We start from the raw sequence: 22406 nt of genomic DNA on the forward strand, positions 1-22406 counted from the left end.
ACACACACACATAAAGAAAACCACGCTGGTCAGTATGGCTTGTCAATGTCATAAAAGTTTTATGGCCATGAAAAGTTGACATTGTTATGTTTCCATAAATGAATGTCACTTAATGGCAACAGTCATAAAATGTTCACATGTATCGCATGGACATAATGTTCATGACGTCCTGCGTTATGACACTGTTTTCAAGAGAAGGAGAAATATGAAATATTTATTCACAACGGCAATGTATGCAAATCAGTTACTGAATGTCAATATGTCATTTTCAATTGGATTAAATGAAATAATTTTGAAATGAAAATGTTGCATTTTTACAATGTATGGCAGGAAAAAAGCTGAAAACTCCATTGCCATTGATGCATTATCTGTTGGAGCAGGGGTCAGCACGTGGCAATTGGACATTGCATTGCACATACACACACACACACACACACACACACACACACACACACACACACACACACACACACACACACACACACACACACACACACACACACACACACAGGGCTACATTGCATAGCACATTTCATCTTAGCACTCATGCATAGTCCTGTGAATTGTAATATTTTTATGACAAATGCTGCTGGTGACACCAACTGACACAGTGCATGAGTCAATTGGTGCAACCAGCACGTTTCATCACACAATGTTGCTTAACTGGCACAAAAATCAAGCAAAGAGTCAAAAAGGTCGATTGAACTTGCTTTTTATTATTTTCAATTGAGAAAAACAGAAACAATGAGAAATATGTTTTCCAAGCGGTCATGCGGTGCATGTTTGTTACTGACTCAGTAATTGGTAGGTACCAATTATAGGTGTAGTGTAGGGATGTTAATCGGTAACCAGTTAACCGATAGTTGACCGGATCAATGTTAACCGGTTAAAATTTTCTGCCACCGGTTAACCGGTTGTAATAATAATAATAATTATAAAAATAGTTTCCTCCCAAAAAGCCCCCCCCAAAAAACGATAATTTTGAGGTTTTAGTATGATTCAGCATTTTCCATCTGGCAACAGTGGCTGGACATGGCAGGTCTTGTCTGCGCAGAAAAAAAAGGCTAACGTGAAAAAAAAGAAAAAAAGAAAAGAAAAAAAAGTGCTGTGCATAATAGGCACGCAAACGTTGTATAATTTAAGATTACTGGTTAACCACCGGTTAACGAGTCTCAGTAGCCGGTTAAGAATTTTTTTCAATTTTCGCCATCCCTAGTGTAGTGTGCGGCAATGTATTCTTCGATAGTCCACTAAAAACAGTCATTTAATCCATACAATAGTGGTATTAGCTGTGGTTGCACCACCCTGACGTGCACTAAAACATCATTGACCCACCTGCTGCCATGTGCTTCACTGCTCCTCCCACCTGTCCCCATGCAATCTCTCACTTAAGTTCCAAGTGACTCTTAGAAATGTGTAGAGTGTTGGGCATAGAGGGGCACTTATGTATGGCATCTTCAAGTACACGCTCAAGGATACAGGTAACAGCGATGACGAGGCCATGTAGCCTACAGGTCAGTGATGTTGCTTTTTGGGGGTTTTTTTCACTAGCAGACGTCAGGTGCTACAACCACAACTAAAGCCCATAAATTAATGAGTGATGATTGGTAGTTAATGTGAAATGGCATTTGAGGGACCTATGGAGGACATTGTAATATAAATAGCAGCAGTGGTCAAGAGTCTCTATATCTGAAGAGGGCAACACCACAACTAACGCCCATTAATTAATGAACTGATAATTGGTAGTCTCCACATCAGGAGAGGGCACAACCTAGAGGTCCATCAAATGCCAAGTCAAAGTAGCAGCTTTGCACAAGTGCAACACACACATTACTGTTGAGTCTCTACATCTGAAGAGGGCAACACCACAGATTAATAAATTATCATAAATTAATCAGGAGAGGGCACAACCTGGAGGTCCCTAAAATGCCAATTCACTGTAGCAGCTTTGCACAATGTGCCACACACACATTACTGTTGATGTCACATGTAAATATTGCAAGAGAAATCTGAGATTTTATTCATTCCAAGTACAATGCATACTGCGTATGTACAATGCATACTGCGTATGTACAATCTTTGTTGCTGATGTCACACATAATAATTGCTAGAAAAGTCTGCGATTCTTGTCATAAGAATAATACCCATCTGATACCATTTTTCAGCAAGTGGTTCAGCATTTTCAACAGGCACATGCTCCATCTGATTCTTTTCATTCTTTTAGAGAAGGAAGAAGCCTGATCAGGGACTGAGGTTGCAAACTAGCCATCTGGCTATAAACCGTCTATGCATCACATCTACTAGTTTTGTCATAGTCTTTTTCTCACAGAGGTTGAGCATGCTTGCATCATTTCGCCAACCGGCTGTTCACTGCCATTGTAACGGATAACACCTAGCAGCGTAGAACATTAGTAAACCTCCCTCCCGAAGCCTCATATAATATCGGTAGTGCTGGGATATCAGTCTGGACCATTGGCTAAGCAGCTAGACCCAGATGAGTTTTAGGGGGTGAGTGTAACGGACGCGAACTAGCAGAGTTTGGGCGATAAAATGTTAGTAAACCTCATTTCTAAAACCTCATACAGTATCGGTAGGGCTGAGCTATCAGTCTGAACCTTTAGCTGAGTGGTATCATACTGAAGCCAGGTTTTACCAGAACACATTCATTACTTTGTCATTTTTTGGTCTGCATCCTCTGTGCCCTGGAGCACTTGGGTGGGAGGAGTGAGCTCAGCTCTGGCTTGAAATGAGCGGTGACCAATCGCTGACAGCTGACGTTCAAGACGCATGTTATTATGCTCCCAAGTACGTTCGCTTATTGGCCGGTAACACGTCTTGTAGACGACTGAAAGCCCTCCCCAGAGAAGCGTCTACAGTCAGACCATTCGTGAATTACAAAGTAAGCTTAATTCCAAATGAATGGTGTGTCCTGTCAGGCTAATCATACTGTGCCTCCCATGCCGAACAGCAGTGTACAGTATCGGAAACGCTGAGCTATCAGTCTGAACCTTGTAGCCCCTTAATGTGCGCCGTACCTCCAGTGGAACGCTGTAATAGTCACTGTAATGTAACTACCATAGCACTACAATACTATGACACAACACAGGCCCTTTAGTAATGCACCACGACTTGGTCATTACCATACAGGTAACAACAAATGTATAAAGCCGCGGGTCTTAAGGGGTTAACTCCGTGGTATCACACTGTGCCTCACACAGCCCGAACTGCAGCGATGACCTAGCCTGGTAAACCAGCGCCACCCGCTGGACGCCGAAATTTTTCAGCTGCGAGTGGGTATGGCCTTGGATTTGAGAACGTTTTGAACAATGTGCCCTGAGTCTGGCAAAACCAATTACAATGCAGAGATTTGTTTTGAATCAAAGCGGGCGGGGTTTTGAGGGAGTGACGACGAAGCTTGCAACACCGTTGGGAAAGCACATCAACGGCAAAGATCACCGATTGGTCAGAGCGCCGGCACGGTTTGAAAAAACAACAGGTTGTTCTCATCAGCAATCGTCCGAGGTATCGTTCATCGGGGCCAGAATAAATTACTCCGGTCTCACATTTAGGCTGGTTTATCAGGCTAGCGATAGCCTGGTTGACCCCCGAGCAGCGACCTAGTCCAGGATGACCTTGATGACATCATGGCCGTACAGATGACCATCGTCCATATCTCCAGTTTGCTGGTCTGATGTGTCCATAGATGGTGGAGTTAAGTTCACAGCACTGGAAGAGACTTTCTGCTTCTGTCGGTGCTCATGTTGATATTTCCTCCACTGCTCTCTCAGGTGAGCCTGCTTCGATGTGGGAAGTTCAGCAATCGGAGTCGTATTAATCTTCCCCTCACGTTTTCTCTTTTGATAACTTAAAAGATAAAACAGAGAAAATACAAGAGGTTAGCGTCGAGTACAACATCTACCCTGAATTACAACACTTACTCTGACTTTTTAATATTATTTAAAACAGTGAGTGTGTGTTTGTGTGTGTACACGTGCAAGCGTGTACTGCATGCTCAGGATGTGTGTGTGTGACTGTGTGTGTGTGTGTGTGTGTGTGTGTGTGTGTGTGTGTGTGTGTGTGTGTGTGTGTGTGTGTGTGTGTGTGTGTGTTTGCGTGTGTAGGCGTGCAAGCGTGTACTGTATGCTCAGTGTGTGTGTGTGTGTGTGTTTGCATGTGTACGTGTGCAAAGCGTGTACTGTATGCTCAGTGTGTGTGTGTGTGTGTGTGTGTGTGTCTGTGTCTGTGTACGTGTGTGTTATTGCACAGCCACCTTTCGTGTCTCTTGGCCAGGTAAACGGCTCTGGCTCCGGGATCAGCTTTGATTTTCGCTCGGTGGCGAGCGGATCTTTCTTTGATGGTTAACGGACACGGTCTCTATAGGGTGGACAAGGCAGCATCAGTTATGTTGCAACAAATAGGAAACAATAGGGAATAGATTGATCTCATCACATTCACATTATTTCAGTTTCTACTCTTGTTAAAAAGCTGTTACATTTTGAAATTCTATACATTCCACATGAAACATGAAAATGAAAAATAACAATAGGGAATAGATTAATAAAATCTATTTCAGATCTCTTAACACTCATCACATTATTTGAGTGTCTACTATTGTTAAAATACATTTTGAAATTCTATACATTCCACAAGAAACATGAAACATGAAAATGAAAAATGAAATATGAATGGAATACAAAATATTTGTATGTGCCGAATATTGTTTTTTTTTTTTAATGCTAGCTACGTAGATGCTAAGCTCAGACAAAAGCATCACCTTCAAGACTCAAACACTGCCCATAATAGTAACTGGGTCACATCACATTTTGATATCAGCAATCAGCATCTAAACAGGAGTGCAATGGTATGTAATGAACTGTCAAATGAAACAGTGTCTATGTATGTCAGTGTATTAAGTTAATTAACTTCATGTTGAGATTTCAAACATGTTTTTAAAATGAATACATAATTTTGACAGGAATTCAGAATTGTAAATGTTTTCCTAGCATTGTAGTATTTGATGTGCAATTATAAACACACCCAACCATGCTCAGAAAATGTCAAATCATACAGATTTAAAGAAAAATTACAAACCTTGTCATGTAACAGACATGTTAATCAGGGGTCCTTCTGAGTGATATCTTTTCCTGTCACATGGTCTTCAGACACAAATTAACAAAATGGTTCCACAAATGTTCATCACCCCACATTGACAATTTAGGAACACAAGTGACAGACTAAATTCCCCCAAATTGCTGACAATATCTATGAAAATGGTATTCTGTTTCTTGTACGTGTACGGTGGTCACTGTTTAACAAGACAAATGTAAGTAAGAGTATGCCAAATTTGTTTATAGGGTCATTCCATGTAAATTGTAAATTTTGTATGCAATCCACAGGCTTGAAAAGTGGGCACGGCACCCCAACTTTGGAGGGCTTCATCTCCACAACCGTTGGACGTAGGGTGCTAATAAGCTTACTTGGTATTCTTTCAATTGACATCAAAAGGTACCTGTATGTGAGTTATCGGGGAAATCGGAGAGGGTCACCTGGGGAGATTCTAGGGAATCATGTGAATTGACATGGAATGACCCTATAACATGTTTTACAGAGAATTTCACCTGTCTTAAACAGGCTGAAATTTGTAGAGCAATGTTTTTAACGTGCCATCACATTGACTAATGACTTATACCCTCATTAGTCTGTCAGAATGGATTCCATGGAACCATAATAATGGTTATTATGCTAAGTTTAAAAAAAACCCAATATATTTAAGTACCAGTAAGCTGTGAGATGATTTTCAAATTTGAACATCTTTCTACTAAAACAAATTATAGGAACATAAAAAAGTGACGTCACATCATTTACACATGGATTGAATGTGTTGATAATTGCAGCATTTGGCTTTTGTTTGAGGTTTGTATTCAAGTATGTAAGGAACATGTGAGTTTAGTAGAGATGCACCGGATCCTGATTTTTAGGATCCTGCCGGATACCGGATCCACTGCTTAAGATCCTGCCGGATCCGGAACCGGATACCGGATCCTATCAAAGGGTTGAAACACATAGCCTACTCGCACACGTGGGCACTTTTTATTACGTTGGCTCAAACTATTTTTTAGACTCATTGACTTACTGCCACACTGCCTGCAACGGCGCCTTCCAAAGGACTTTCACTCCATGAAGCGATTGGGGTTGTGAAAGACTGACTGAGAAGCCTAGGCTTCGTAAAAAGTATAGATGCCCCAGATCCTGATTTTCAGGATTCTACCAGATACCAGATCCACTGCTTAAGATCCTGCCAGATCCAGACCCTGTGAAAAACCCTATTATCCTGCCGGATCCGGAACTTGGATCCGGTGCATCTCTAGAGTTTAGATACTAAAAAATATGCTTTTCAAATAAAATAATAATTCTCCTTGGCATTTAAGCTCAGGGCACCTCAATGTGTGCAGACTGCCATATTGTTTGTTTTAAACAAATAAAATCTAAAATGAAATATGGATTGATGGTTAAATAAATTAAGTTATACATGTGTAATATATGTCCTAATTGCTGCTCCGTACCGTACCTGTTTGTGAATGGCCATGGTTAAATAATATAGTTAAAGTTATATGCGTAATGTTGTAATTGATGCTCCCCACTGTACCTGTATTCAGCACAAGCCGTCTGGCTCTGCCATCCAGTTTGATAGTATCTAGGTTTTACTACTAATTAATATTTAAGACCAGTTCCAGTGCAATAGTTGAAATTCAGAAATGCAAGGTTTATTAACTTGAGAGAGGGGGAGAGGAGACCAATAAGCCCAAAAGGCCTATCCACAGGCCTCCTCACCCCCTCTCCCTGAATAGGTGTTAAAAGGTACAGGTACAGACAAAGAAGGGAGAGGGGGTGAGGAGGCCTGTGGATAGACCGAGACGGTAAAATTTGGATTAATGGATTTGAAGTTTGGATTCCCTGACTGAGCAAATGGTAAGATCTCATCTCCCTTTTGATGACAGAATTGTGATTGTTTGTTTGAAGAATGGAGGTTAGATTCTTGAGCAAGTCTTCTTATTGGCCGAATCTTAACGTGAGATTGGTAACCGGACTGAATTATTACCGTAATCCTAATATTTCAATCCAAGAGGATGAGAGTTTAACGGTAAACAGATGGTGGGTGAAAAAGACCACCTATGTTAAAAACAGATGGTAGGTGAAAAAGACTACCTATGTTGTTCTGTTAGATTCTGATCCTAGTGTGTGTTTCAGTGGCAGAGTCCTCTAACTCATCTTATCTATACATTGTCTACCTTTTCTCTTTGACTTTGTTACTTGACACACTGTGGTTTTGCTCTCGACGGGGGGCAGCAGGGGCCTTCTTGTTTTTTGGGACTAGAGCTTTACTCTGTCCCGGAGGTGCAGCTGGATGAAAAAGGCCAGATCTGTGAAGGTAACCTTGCCAGAAATTGAAGCCTTGGGCCCAGGGCGAAAGGAAAGAAGACTTGTTCAATGATTTGCCTGCCTAATGGTTATTCTGTCAACTAGAGGTGTGCATGGGATCACATTTTAGCTCCAAAATGTTGTGTTTTAGACTTCCGTGCAGTGTTGGAATCAGATGCATGTGTCTGCCTTTTGTTCTTTGTCTGTGTCTGCCATGGCTGTCTTTGTCTCCTCCTTTCCTCTCTCAACTTACCCCTCACCCATGTCTTGATCTAAAGCAATTTTATCAATGTGTCTATCAGTGGCAACTGCTCAGAGTCAATCAGAATTAGCTGGCCAACTGTAGTAAATGGAGGCAGGGGTGCCTAGTTACAAAATACCCATTTTGATTGATTTTGAGCAGCCAATGTCTCAGATACCCCACAATGAAAGGAATGTTTAGCCTTGAACCTTTCCCGCCATTTTGTCTCTTTGTGTGTGTGTGTGTGTGTGTGTGTGTGTGCGCTGGCCAGCATCTGTGTAATGTGTGTTTGAAAACCCTTCACACCTCCAAGCTCAATTGCCCACCTGAAATCCCCTCCCCCACCCACATAGCTGTGAGAGTGTCGTCGTCAATGTGAAGTTAAAGAATGCTAAAATCAGAGTGCTGACCTTAAGACAATGAAACTTAACAGAAACAAGGATATTCCCAACCACAAATTGAATTTGGAAAGATGTATGAATTTCTGTCATGACATGTCATGTTTCCCCTTAAAGAGAGAAATTTTGTTTTACTTTGTGTCAGTCTGTCATAGATTCTTTTTTAAGCTATCAAACCTTAACTCTAGTGTACAGTCATGCCCCCACCTTCAAGACCATCCTCCCATGATTTTTTTTTCTTCAAGTTTTAATCCAAGATACTGCTTTGCAGTTGCAAATTTTTCCTGTTCTTTGTTTCAGAAACATTGTGTGCATTGGCCAAAGAAAGCAAAAAGAGTCCCCTACGAGTGTGAACCGTGTGTCTCCAAGTGCGAAAGACGGCTGGCGTTGACTATGCAAATGATGTGTTTTGAACAATCTAAACTTACTTTCTGTATTGGCTTGAGGGTTATCTACTGATGGGAATTCCAGTGGTGTTTTGAACTTCTGAGAGGAAAGCAGAAGTTGTGTACCAAGCAATACTATAGTAAGGTTTGCGGTGTTCATGTATGTCGGCGTTACCCAGCCAAACATCTGGTGAGGACAAGACGGTACTTTGCTTGAGACACATTGGGTGAATAAGCGTGGCACATCTCGGCGGTCATTGTTTTCTCCCTTGGCATTTTTAATTTTTGTTTATTTGTTCTCCTGTTTATTTGTTCTATTTGTTTTGATCCAGGCTGCACACTCTGCTCCAAGCCGGCATCCCTTAGGCATATTCTCACAGGGTGTAATGTGAGTCTTGCCCAGGGGCGCTATACCTGGCGTCACAACCAGGTTTTGAAAGAACTTGCTGCCACTTTGGAGAACAGGCGAACAAATGTCAATTCAGCAACACCTGCAAGGCTAAACATCCTGCCAGCAGTCACATTCGTGCGCGAGGGTGGGGCAAAGACAAATCGCAGTGCACTGACATCAACAGAACATTGCCGGCTACACTCAGCCTCGGACTGGAAAATGCTGGCAGATGTTGGTCAACGCCTTGTCTTTCCTCCTGAAATTGCTGCCACCACACTTAGACCCGATTTGGTACTTTGGTCACCATCTGCGAAGAGGGTCTTTATTATTGAGCTGACTGTGCCTTGGGAGGAGTCTGTAGAAGAGGCATATGAACGAAAACACCTACGGTATGCTGACCTTGCTGCAGAGGCACAGCAGCGTGGCTGGAGGACTGAAGTACGTCCTGTAGAAGTGGGATGCAGAGGCTTCGTGGCGTCATCTACCACCAGACTGCTCAAGGATGTAGGAGTAAGAGGCCAGAGCCTGCGCCATGCCATCAAGGCACTGGCTGAAGCAGCTGAAGGGAGCAGCCAATGGCTTTGGCTGAAACGGCAGGACACCTGCTGGGCATCAAATGGCAGCCAGGGATGACACAGAGGGGGGTACCCCAGGGACGCCTGGGGTTACCGTCGAGCCTACCGGAGGGGTCGTGGGCTTAAATCGACGAAACTCCGGTGAAGGAGGTGCCCACTTGATAACCCCTCTGTGTCATTCCTGATGGCATTCTTAGTACACTCTGGCACATAAAGGATAATTCCAACTTGTCCTGTGTTTCTGCAAACTGAATATCTGGAAAACCAGTGACCGCTGAGAAAGATCAGCTGACAACAGAGGAAAGCCTTTGTGACAGCCTGGAGAGACAGCTGACAGGAGGGAACAGACCCCAAAGGGACAGTATTGGGCTAGCACCCCATGTCTGTAGCCTTCGCATGTTACCATGTCGAGGGCACCCGCCATTGCTACGTCAAGACAAATAGAGACAATACCCTCAGAGTCTGCGAGAGTGAGGGCGCAAGAAGACTCATCGGATGGAACTATGGTGTCAGACCCCGGACCGAAAACGACTATGAGACACAGCGCAGTACAAGAGATTATCATGCCACCCGATACAGCTACGTCAGCAGCAACAGGTCACAAACTACAGAGATGCGTCTGCGGGTGGAGTAAAGTAACATCATACTTGGGATTGAGGATACACCAGGGAAAGAAGGGGTGTGCGAGAGAGGAACCGCAGAGACCCCGCATTGACTACTTTCTTAGAAATGGGTCAAGTCAGTCGGATGAAGCACAGCAACGGGACGCCAACCACAGTGTGCAGTGCATCAATACCTCTACGGTACAGTGCGTTACCTCAAACACAGAGACTGAATTGGTGAGTCCCATCCCATCCACTCAAACAGCTAGACCTCCGATTGAGAGTAAAATGGCTGGGCGCAAACCACAGGTGAAATGGCCTGGCGCGGCTGAAAAGAAGCTGTGGGAGACTGTCAACACTGACCTGGCAAAGTCCCTTGAGCAGCTTAAAGGCACGGCTGAGAAGAAGTTGGAGAGTATGGGAAACCTGATCTACCAATATGGAGTGGAGCGATTTCGGGTTAAAGAGCAGAAGAGCAGAGACCAAGTCCCAGTGGTAGTTACATCAAGGAGACAGCAGGAGATTAAGCGTCTGGTCCAGGAAAGGAGACAGCTCAAGAAGATATGGAGAAAGTCCACAGACGTAGAAAAGGAAGGCATCAATGCACTTCAAAGGGACATCAAAACCCGACTAACATCTCTAAGCAAAGCGGAGACCTTGAGGAAGCGCAGGAGGAAGAAGGAACACACTAGAACAAGGTTCTACAAGGATCCTTATGCATTCCTGAAAGGCCTTTTCTCAAGTGAGAAAAGTGGATCCCTAAAAACAACTAAAAGAGACGTGGAGGACCACTTCAGGAGCATACACTCTGATCCAAAACGGCATGAACATCTCGCAATTCCTGCAGATATCCCACCAATCGCACCCCCAGAACATCAGTGCGACGTTGGCCCCCCGACTTGGAAAGAGGTGGAAAGGGTGGTCCACCGAGCAAGGACGGCGTCAGCCCCAGGACCAAATGGGATACCGTACAAGCTGTACAAAAACACACCTGATGTCCTAAGGTTTCTTTGGAAGTTGATGAGGACGATATGGCAGAAGAAGACCATTCCCAAAGTGTGGCGGAGGGCAGGAGGTGTCCTAATCCCGAAAGAGAAAGAGGCAGAAACCATCAGCCAGTTTCGACCAATCTCCCTACTTAACGTAGAAGGCAAGATGTTCTTTTCGGTGATGGCTCAGAGAATCTCTGCATACCTGCTTAACAACCAGTACATAGATACATCTGTACAGAAAGCAGGCATATCAGGCTTCCCTGGATGCTTGGAACACTCCAGCATGATCTGGCACCAGATTCAGGCAGCAAAGGCAAGGAAAGATGATCTACACGTCGTCTTTCTTGACCTGGCCAACGCGTTTGGATCAGTGCCACATGAGCTCCTTTGGACTGCCTTCGAATTCTTCCACATCCCTGGACATATTACAGCTTTGGTTAAATCCTATTTCCAAGACCTGCAGTTCTGTTTCACCACCACAGAGTTTACCACCACTTGGCAATGCCTGGAGGTCGGCATAATGGCAGGCTGCACAGTCTCTCCCTTGGCCTTCACGATGGCAATGGAGGTAATCATCCGAGCCTCCAAATGGGTGGTCAGTGGACAAAAGCTCAACCCCAGTGCCCGACTCCCTCCGCTCAGGGCATACATGGATGACATCACAACGCTAACAACCACAGTACCATGTACCAGACGTCTGCTCAGGAAGCTACAGGAGAACATCAGTTGGGCCCGAATGAGGATAAAACCATCTAAGTCTCGCAGCATTTCAATTGTCAAGGGAGTGCTGTCAGACCTCAAGTTCTTCATCGGGGAGGAACCAATTCCTACAGTTTCTGAGCGGCCAGTCAAGAGCCTTGGGAGGTGGTTTGATGCGAGCCTGAGGGATAAGGAGCAGGTAGCACAACTACAGAGGGACATACACGATGGAGTACAAGCCATTGAAAACACAGAGCTTCCTGGGAAGCTGAAGATCTGGTGCCTACAGTTTGGCCTGCTTCCCCGGGTGCTGTGGCCTCTCACACTGTATGAGGTGCCTATCTCAACAGTTGAAAGGATGGAGAAGGGAATCTCCAACTACATAAAGAAGTGGTTGGGAGTCCCACGCTGCTTGACGTCCACCGCCCTCTATGGAGACTGCCTCCTCAGACTGCCACTCACCAGTCTCGTGGAGGAATTCAAGTGCACCAAGACAAGACTACAGGTAATGCTGACTGAGTCCAAAGACTTGATGGTGAGCAAGAACGCCCCAGTCATCACAGCAGGCCGCAAATGGAGACCAGCACGAGCGGTGGAGGAGGCTGTGACAGCTCTCAAGCATGCAGACATCGTGGGACATGTCCAGCATGGAAGAGGAGGGCTGGGACTAACTGCTCATCGGCCAGCTTGGAGCAAAGCCTCAGCTTCTGAAAGGAGGAGGATGATCGTGGATGAGGTCAAAAACCAGGAGGAAGGCGTCAGGAGGGCCAAGATGGTGGCACTTGGTAAGCAAGGGAAGTGGACCAAGTGGGACAATGTGGAGGGAAGGAAAATGAACTGGAAAGATCTGTGGAGTATGGAGGCAAAGCGACTCAGCTTCATCATAAGAGCAACATATGATGTCCTCCCCACACCCATGAACCTCCAGCAGTGGAGAGGAGAAGATCCAGGCTGCACACTCTGCTCCAAGCCGGCATCCCTTAGGCATATTCTCACAGGGTGTAATGTGAGTCTTGCCCAGGGGCGCTATACCTGGCGTCACAACCAGGTTTTGAAAGAACTTGCTGCCACTTTGGAGAACAGGCGAACAAATGTCAATTCAGCAACACCTGCAAGGCTAAACATCCTGCCAGCAGTCACATTCGTGCGCGAGGGTGGGGCAAAGACAAATCGCAGTGCACTGACATCAACAGAACATTGCCGGCTACACTCAGCCTCGGACTGGAAAATGCTGGCAGATGTTGGTCAACGCCTTGTCTTTCCTCCTGAAATTGCTGCCACCACACTTAGACCCGATTTGGTACTTTGGTCACCATCTGCGAAGAGGGTCTTTATTATTGAGCTGACTGTGCCTTGGGAGGAGTCTGTAGAGGAGGCATACGAAAGAAAACATCTACGGTATGCTGACCTTGCTGCAGAGGCACAGCAGCGTGGGTGGAGGACTGAGGTACGCCCAGTAGAAGTGGGATGCAGGGGGTTTGTGGCGTCATCTACCACCAGACTGCTGAAGGATGTGGGCGTAAGAGGCCAGAGCCTGCGGCACGCCGTCAAGGCATTGTCGGAAGCAGCTGAAGGGAGCAGCCAATGGCTGTGGCTAAAACGCAAGGACACCTGCTGGGCATCGAGTGGCAGCCAGGGATGACACAGAGGGGGGTGCTTCAGGGACGCCTGAGGTTACCGTCGAGCCTACCGGAGGGGTCGTGGGCTTAAATCGACGAAACTCCGGTGAAGGAGGTGCCCACTTGATAACCCCTCTGTGTCATTCCTGATGGCATTCTTAGTACACGCTGGCACATAAAGGATCATTCCAACTAGTCCTGTGTTTCTTCAATCTCCGATTTCTCCAATCTGCTACAGCTGGAATGCCCCACAGATTGCAAAGGGGGAGAGGATCCGTGAGTTGTTTACTTTCAGTGGAGGATGGGTGGTGATTGACTGTACCTATGAGTTAACTTGTTGCAGATTGTGTGAAGATAAGTTGACTAATTATGAGTTTGAGATGAAGAATTCACACAAAAGCTGGTTTATGAGTTAAGATTGAAATTTAAGTTTACACAAGGCAAATGTTTCGAATGGATTAGATTGTTTCCCTGCTCTGTGTCTCAAGGTGCCGGAAGGGGGAGGTCCCCTCCCCTATGCTGAGAGACCACCTTTTCACACCTTCAGTGGCAGACTGACCTGTTGATTTTCTTTTGTTCATTTCAAGGCAACCATTTTAAAAATTCGAACTTTCTCTGTGTTGTATTTATGTGTCTTTGAAGTTGATGGAAAGGGGGAGACAGTCCCCACGCTGACACATTTTGCCATTTCATTTTATTTTATTCTTGTTTTGATTCTTCCATGTTCTATGAGATCTTCCTGGGTGACACAGATGCTTGTTGTGAACATTGATGTGTGCGGAATAAGATACTTGAGTGTATGATGCTATCTCTCTTCCCGGTAACGTGCCATTGACCTGGTCCACTGCATTGGCCTCGAAGGGCACATTGAATGAAGAAGATGGAGCCAGATGATGAAGAAGAAGAGTACTACAGTTTTTCTTTTTACACTCGTCTGCACACACAACGCGTTTCACATTGCTTTACATGAAGAACTGAATGACATGCGTCACATGAGTCAACTCGTTTGCAATCCTGTCATGACAAAATTCTTACAGTCCATTTCAATTGTCTTCATATCATGCTGCTTATGATAACTTTTTGATGGAACCAATCTCCAGAGTGCTATTTCTAGAGTTATGCGTGGATTAATAATTTGATAAGTTTATATTTATGTGAAGTATTTTAACTTCAAAAGGGGGACTGAAAGAATCTGAATAGTGCCCCCAATGACACATAACATTTCAATATCCATGTATTGTTTGATACGTGTTTGAATAACACTTTTAGACTGTGAGATGTCAAATAAAAGTTCCCTTTGTCTATGGCATCAGGATGTACTGAACTTCCCTTCCCCCAAACTGCTGATTTGAAATCGCCTATCCATTGCTATTGGCTAAGACTATCACTGTATGTGACACCATCCAATGTGACCTCATTTCCTGTGGAGGTCTTTTTTTAAGTTCATCCACTGGCATTGTTCTCCCCTTTTTTGTGCCCTTCTTTGTCTTTACCTGTCCTGTTAACACCTATTCAGGGAGAGGGGGTGAGGAGGCCTGTGGATAGGCTTTTTGGGCTTATTGGTCTCCTCTCCCCCTCTCTCAAGTTAATAAACCTTGCATTTCTGAATTTCAACTATTGCACTGGAACTGGTCTTAAATATTAATTAGTAGATAAACCTAGATACTATCAAGTTGCTCTAGGTACCCCCAGTCAAGACTGTTCTTTGTTGTTGTACCCAAGTGGTGAAACGGTCTCCCAGAGGCAGTAAGACTAAGCACATCTCTTGCAGCCTTCAAGAAACAACTAAAGACCTTCCTCTTTCGAGAGAATCTACTAGACTAATGCTTGAGCTGGCCTAGCCCCAGGGCAGACTCTTGACGATGTTTAGTTTAGTTTGTGTGGTGTGGGTGTGTGTGTGTGTGTGTGTGTTTGTGTTGTGTGTGTACTCATTATTTACTCTTTATTTATATATATATAAAAAAACGAGTCCCTCTTCGCAACGGCACTTGTTGTTCTGTATATTTCCTGTGCACTTTGTATTTGCTTGTGATGTTGGCTTGATTATGTCCTCTTTTGAAAGTCGCTTTGGTTATAAAGCGTCTGCCAAATGCAATGTAATGCAATGTAATGTAATGTAATGTAATGTACCTGTTTGTGAATGGCCATCTCGCGGGGGGTGTTGAAGCACCGGCCGCACAGCGTGCAGTACAGGGGCTGCTGGTCGCCATGGTTACTGCCATGCGATTGGTCGAGAGCTGCACTGGTGCCCGCCGTCGCGCCCATGCCCATCTCCGCACCGACTCCCATGCTCACCCCCACCCCCACCCCCACCCCCATGCAGGAGCCCTGGGGCTGGGGGGGCAACTGGGGGGGCAGCTCACACATGTCTCCCCTCAGCATGGTGCTCGGTCCCTGGGGGGGTGCAAAAACAAATCGTCATGACAATGCATCGCGATACTTACTACAGGGTTCCCACACCTTTTTCATGAACAAATTCAAGCACCAAATTTTCAGTTTTCCAGCACATTTAATAGGTCGCGGGAAGGGCATGTGAGGGTCCTCCCCCAGAAAATGTTGTGTTTTTAAGGTGCAACTTCCTGCATTCTAATCAATTGTAGGGTGTCAAATGGCAAATCCCACCTGACATCTCACTCCCTCAGATTTTTGATGTACCTGAACAATTTATTTCTATTATTTGGCTTACTGAGTTTGATTTGACACAAATTTCAAGCATTTTCAAGCACTTCCCCAAAATTTCAAGCATTTTCACAACCTTGAAATCACTTAATTGAAATTCAAGCATTTTCAAGAAATTCAAGCACCAGTGGGAACCCTGTCACTACAAATTTGACATAGCAGCAATAGCTCTGAAACGGGACACATTTGGACACTACATGCACTGTAGGTGCCCAACGCGTTCCGCCTGCCTGATCCGTTCCCTAATGACTTTCACGTTTTAAATGTTTATTTTGCAGCCGCCAGAACATTAACACAAAGAGATATGTTATATATGTATATTATATCTTTACTTTATATCGTTGTTTTACATCAAACGCGTTTGTCGCTGTAAATAATAGAATATTGTGCTCTGAATAGTCAGTTGGTTAGCTGACCAGTTGGTGACCTTATTAGCGTTTCTGTAACGGTTATATATTATTATAAAACAGACAGTTTAAAACGCAAACTTCCTCCTGCAAAATAAACACTTAAAACGAGAAAGTTAAAAATTAACGGAACAAATCAGGCAATTTCTCTTCCGTATACGTCATACTGCGCATGTGCAGTGTGCAAAGGGAACGGATCAGGCAGGCAGAACCCGTTGGGCACCGACATGCACCACACTACATGCACCATACTACAGTACATGCACCACACTACATTTGGACACTACATGCACCACACTACATGCACCACACTACATGCACCACACTACATGCACACTACATTTGGACACTACATGCACCACACTACATGCACCACACTACATGCACCACACTACATTTGGACACTACATGCACCACACTACATGCACCACACTACATGCACCACACTACATTTGGACACTACATGCACCACACTACATGCACCACACTACATGCACCACACTACATGCACCACACTACATGCACACTACATGCACCACACTACATGCACCACACTACATGCACCACACTACATTTGGACACTACATGCACCACACTACATGCACCACACTACATGCACACTACATGCACCACACTACATGCACCACACTACATGCACTTTTGAGGAATTTAATGTACAAGTTTACACAGCAGCGCCTGGATATTTCTTCAAATAGGATCATGTACTCTGTAATCCAACTATGAGCTGTGCAAGATACAAATCCAGGATGAGAGAGAGTGCACTGGACTAAATCTTTGTATAGATTTTAATCATTTAATTATTATTTGTTTTATTTTTTCATTTTTTGTATTGTTCTTTAATTATTTTTGTTACTTTTTGTGTTTGTCCTGGTTTGTTTCTGATGTGTATAAACCCTATGTTGTATGTCGATTTGGACAAGTGTCTGACGAATAAACTGAACTGAACTGAACATAAGGATTTGTCTCAAGATTCAGGAGGTCTTGTGGAGACCCATTTTCAGTCTAAAAATCAATTTTGACAAAATATGTAGTCACTGCACTTTGCCTTTGTAGGGCAGAATACTCACCCCTATAGTTCCCTGGGCGCAGCTCTGTGAGAGGTACCCCATGGCTCCCTCAGTCATGTATCCCACGCCACTGTGACCTGTGTCCTCCAGGCTGCTGCTACCGTGTGGGGTGTCCATGGAGCTGGAGTGGGCGGAGAGTTCGGGGTTAAAGTCCACCACGCTGCAGCAGTCATCGACATCAGACTCCAGTTTGATTGGCTGCTGCAGGGGTAGAGGTAGAGGCCCGGGCCCGGGCCCGTCCAGGCCGTCCAATCCCCTGTCTTCTTCCTGGGGCATGTGCATGTGCGGTGCGTAGCTGGCGGCGTGGTACGCGTTGGGTAGTCTCTGGTCAGGGTTGGGGCTGTATTGGGGAGGTGTGGGGGCCTGGTGGGAGACCTGATGGGGGGCCTGGTGGGGGGCATGATGGGGGTGCTGTGTGTCTTCTGTACCGGGCGTGATGTCGATAGGCTGCTCCTCCTCATGCTTGACCTTTACATTAGATTAGATAGAGTAGAGTAGAGTACTTTCAATAATCCTGAGGGAAATGAAGGCGTCTGACAGCTTACATCAAAGGGTCAAAGACGTGCAAAATGAAATTGTCCTTCAATGTAACGGATACCTTCTGCTGACTGTAACTGTAAAAAACATGACACTTTTCATTTATTGTTTTTTCCAGTTAATTCATGAAAGCCTCGGCTGTCATCCATTCACTTGAAACAATTTAAAAATAAAAATCATGTTTTTTCACAGCTACAGTCAGCAGAAGGTATCCGTTACACTGAATGACAATTTCATTTTGCACGTCTTTGACCCATGAATACACAAATACAAAACAATACACAAAGACCTAATGCACATTATTGTGTATTGCATTTAACATTGCAGCAACATACGTTAATCACCCACTTGAATAAAGCTTTTATTCATGCCCAAAAGGTAGATTTGATGTGCAAGCAAGTGATCTCCATTCATTCAGATGAAACATTTAAAACATTTAAGACACACATAACACGCGTCTGGCCTTTGTGAGCCAGGAGAAGCGCCATGCAAACAGGAGAAGCGCACAACGCACACACTGCAGTGCATGACCCAGGACACACACACACACACACACACACACAGGAGAAGCGCCATGCAAAACTGGGGAGTATTCCAAGAATAAGGTATGGCCTAGTGATAAACCTGGCCAAGTTAATCTGCAAAAAGTGGTAAATCTGCTAATACTTTGTAGATAGTCCATAGACTAACACTGACTGATGTAATCAAGGCTGAATGTATTGTGTCCTACCCTCATTTGTAAACCTTCGCTAGTCTGTTTCTCCCTTAATATTCATGTCAGATTCAAGCCAATACAGTTCTGGGGTGCTACCTTGCTACCAAACAGGCACACCAAGTATGACTGAAATCGGTGTCGGTCGGGTCCCAAAGTGTCTGATTTCACGTGAAATGACCCTGAAGTTAACCTTGAGGTAGTGGCACATCGTAATGGAATATTGGTGTCAGCTTCACACAAATGCAGTTCTGGGGTGCTACCTTGCTACTAAACAGGCACAGCAAGTATGATTGAAATCCTTGTCGGTCGGGTCCCAAAGTGTCTGATTTCACGTGAAATGACCCTGAAGTTAACCTTGAGGTAGTGGCACATCGTAATGGAATATTGGTGTCAGATTCACACAAATGCAGTTCTGGGGTGCTACCTTGCTACTAAACAGGCACAGCAAGTATGATTGAAATCGGTGTCGGTCGGGTCCCAAAGTGTCTGATTTCACGTGAAATGACCTTTAACCTGATTACAACATAGCCAGGTTCTTGGAATAGTCTCCTGATGCAATAACTTATTCAACTGTTGTTATTATTCTTATTGTTGTTGTTGTTGTTGTTATTATATTATTATTAGTATCATCATCATTATTCTTCACATACAGGCATATGTAACGGAGGCTAACTAGCACAGAGTTGGCGTGGAACGTTGGTAAACCTCCCACGGATAGCCTCATACAGTCTTGTGCCGTTGGGCTGAGAGACTAGTCTCTTGGCCCAGCGGTATCGTAATGTTTCTCCCATTGCCGGACCTTTGTAGTTGACGAGGTCGCGCGTTCGATCCCTGAGGGGGGGTGAACAGGTGCAAGATGACCTCCATCACACATAACATATTAAATTGTTATTGTTGTTTTTGTTGTTGTTATTGTTATTATCATCATCATCATTATTATTCTTCACATACAGACATACCTCGATGATGTCGGGGGAGTGGGACTGGTCCGGGGGGTCTGAGGGCTGCTCCCCGCGGTCACTGGGTGGGGGTACGGAGGGGTGCTGATCGCGTCCCGAAACGGGAGGGGGAGGAGGAGGAGGAGGGGCAGGGGGGGCATCCGGGAGCTCCCTGGGGAACGCTGGAGGGCGGGGCTCTGGGGTGCGTCTCTCAGCAGTCAACACTGGAGAAGGGGGAGAGGGGGGGGGTCACCACCAGAATACATTTAGGAATACAGAAAATAGCAAATACACAGCATTTGGCATTCAAACAAACACACACACACACACACACTTAGATCAAATTATGAGGTTTAGAATAGCAATTAAATTTTGCATTCAAACACATCCAGAGAGAGAGAGAGAGAGAGAGAGAGAGAGAGAGAGAGAGAGAGAGAGAGAGAGAGAGAGAGAGAGAGAGAGAGAGAGAGAGAGAGAGAGAGGCACACACACACACACACACAAGATCACATTATGAGGTATGAGAGATATGAGGTAGACCATGCCCCTGGCTGAATGAACACATGGTTGATGTGTGCAAGCAATGTCTTGTGTATTCTGTAGGCCTATTTGTATATGTATATGTATATGTATATGTATATGTATATGTATATGTATATATATGCTACTGGATACTTTGATTTCCCCTCTGTATTAATAGATTATACTCTACTACTCTGAACATGCAGATAGACAGGTGAGGGGGTTGAAAGTCACTCATGGGGTGGACTCTGGAGACGGGTGAGCACCTTGTTGACAGGACACCATGCAGTACTAGAATAGTAATTACATAGTATCTACTGCGCATCCCTCGGAAACAACTGAAGTCATGAAGGAAGGACACTTTGTTACCTCGTTGTATACCGGCTGAAATAGTGCCGACATCGGCCAGTCTTTGCTTGAGGTCTCGGTTCTCCTCTTTGGTGAGGGCGATCTCGTTTTGATAGTCCAGAATGGTGTCCTTGATCACCTGGAATATATCATCCGCGGCCAGCCGCAAACGCTCCTTCAGGTAGAGATTCAGCACGTCCAACTTCGTCATTCTGGTTACTAAAACTACGCGCTAAAAACACGAAACATATGACATTCAGACTCCCTAAGCACTTCATTCAGCTGTTGTTGTTTTTTTGACAGTCTCGTTTGCCTGGTAACTCTGGTTCCTGTTTTGCTTTTTTCTCTTCCGGTACTGTGTTGAGGGTCGACACTGCCACCCTGTGGTCGAGTAGGGAAGTAGCCTCTCCTAAAACTACGTTTGGAAACCTCTGGTCTGGTGTAGGCCTACTTTGGAACATGAACACAAAACTACACCGTATTGATGTTTAGTGCACTGTAGAATTGTTTTTTCCCCACCCACTGAGGTATTCTTAACAAAGGATAATCACTAAGGACTTTTACTGCACCGAGTATCTTAATTTCCATCAGAATAGGCTACTACTCTAGTCTACTCCCTAAACCCGCAGTTGTGAAGAACTTCAACTTTTCAACTTTATTGTCCCCAAATGGGGCGATTAGGTGTACAGGAAGACATAGGCACATATAGCCTAGAGAGTAACAATATAAACCACAGGACAGACATAAAGTGCAGTGGTCAATAAAAGGTTAAAATGACCATAAATATACATATTTTATTTTATTTATTTATTTTAAAGAAGAAGCTGAAAACGCATCATGAATAAATAAAATAACAACATCATCATACAATAAAATACCATAAACAACGCCAGGGATCAGGTCAAGAAATCAATCAGTCAACAACATATAGAAAAAGATTTTTTTTAAAAGAGCGTGAAAGAGCGAAAAGAGCGTAAAAAAGCTCATAGAGCCTTCATAGAGCCTGAAATCTAATGAATTCAGTCCACAGTAGCAGGCAGCTCACCTTGAACACCAACCCCATGTCACTCCAGAAGACAGACAAACGATGACATCATCAGCTTATTTTTGTATTGTTTTAAAATGGATTTTAAAATCCTACACTTGTATATTTTCATAATTTGTGAAATACTTGCTTTATTTCTATCAAATAGGGCTACTATCAAATCTGTCAAAGGAAAAACGATTTAAATTAGCCTTATGTCTATAATCTTGTATATTTTTGCATTTATCTTAAATGATTGTAATATATGCCCACTCTCCCTTGGTTAAAGGTACACTGTGCAGGAAATAGTCAAGAAAGGTACTGCAACTATGCTGCTCATTGAAACTGTGTTGCCTATAGCCAAATTTGATCTTTTAATCAAAGTTTACTTAGTAATAGACTAATATTTCTAGTATGGCCCAATGGTCATTTTTGCAGATAAAAATGCCCATTTCTGGAAATTCAAAATGGCGGACCATGGAGAAGATCCCCCTTTTCATGAAAAATGCATTTTTTCCAGTCATAATGAATAAATGAATTTGATGGTGGTGGTAAGTATTCATGAAAAAGGTGACATTATTGAATGGGTAGCATGAATTCTGGAAATAAACAACTAAAAATATCACACAGTGTCCCTTTAATAAATAAACTCTCAACTTTCAAATTATAGGGTTTCAAACAAGCAAATTTTGAGGTATCCAACAAGCAGGTGCTTTTATGAAGTATGGAATCTTATCCAACAGACCTCAGAATGCCTTTCCACTCTGCCGTGTCGTGGGAACGGATACTTTGCCAGTTTCTGAGTTTCCGCTGAGAGTGCAGATCT

At 44.2% G+C, this 22406-nt stretch overlaps 1 protein-coding gene across 1 annotated transcript in view; it reads right to left on the reverse strand.

Annotated features, from left to right (window-relative positions):
- Positions 1–20864, reverse strand: part of LOC134462920 (zinc finger protein GLI4-like) — a 22106-nt gene extending 1242 nt beyond the window's left edge. Inside the window, exons 1-4 of the mRNA XM_063216193.1 lie at positions 20578–20864; positions 19708–19910; positions 17497–17964; positions 15453–15716 (exon numbers count right to left, since the gene is read on the reverse strand). Coding sequence (XP_063072263.1) covers positions 15453–15716; positions 17497–17964; positions 19708–19910; positions 20578–20767 — 1125 coding nt within the window. The 5' untranslated portion in view covers positions 20768–20864. The remainder of the gene's footprint in view (positions 1–15452; positions 15717–17496; positions 17965–19707; positions 19911–20577) is intronic.
- Between the last annotated feature and the right edge of the window lie 1542 nt (positions 20865–22406).

The sequence above is a fragment of the Engraulis encrasicolus genome, chromosome 14, assembly GCF_034702125.1.
Source record: "Engraulis encrasicolus isolate BLACKSEA-1 chromosome 14, IST_EnEncr_1.0, whole genome shotgun sequence".
Lineage (NCBI taxonomy): Eukaryota > Metazoa > Chordata > Actinopteri > Clupeiformes > Engraulidae > Engraulis > Engraulis encrasicolus.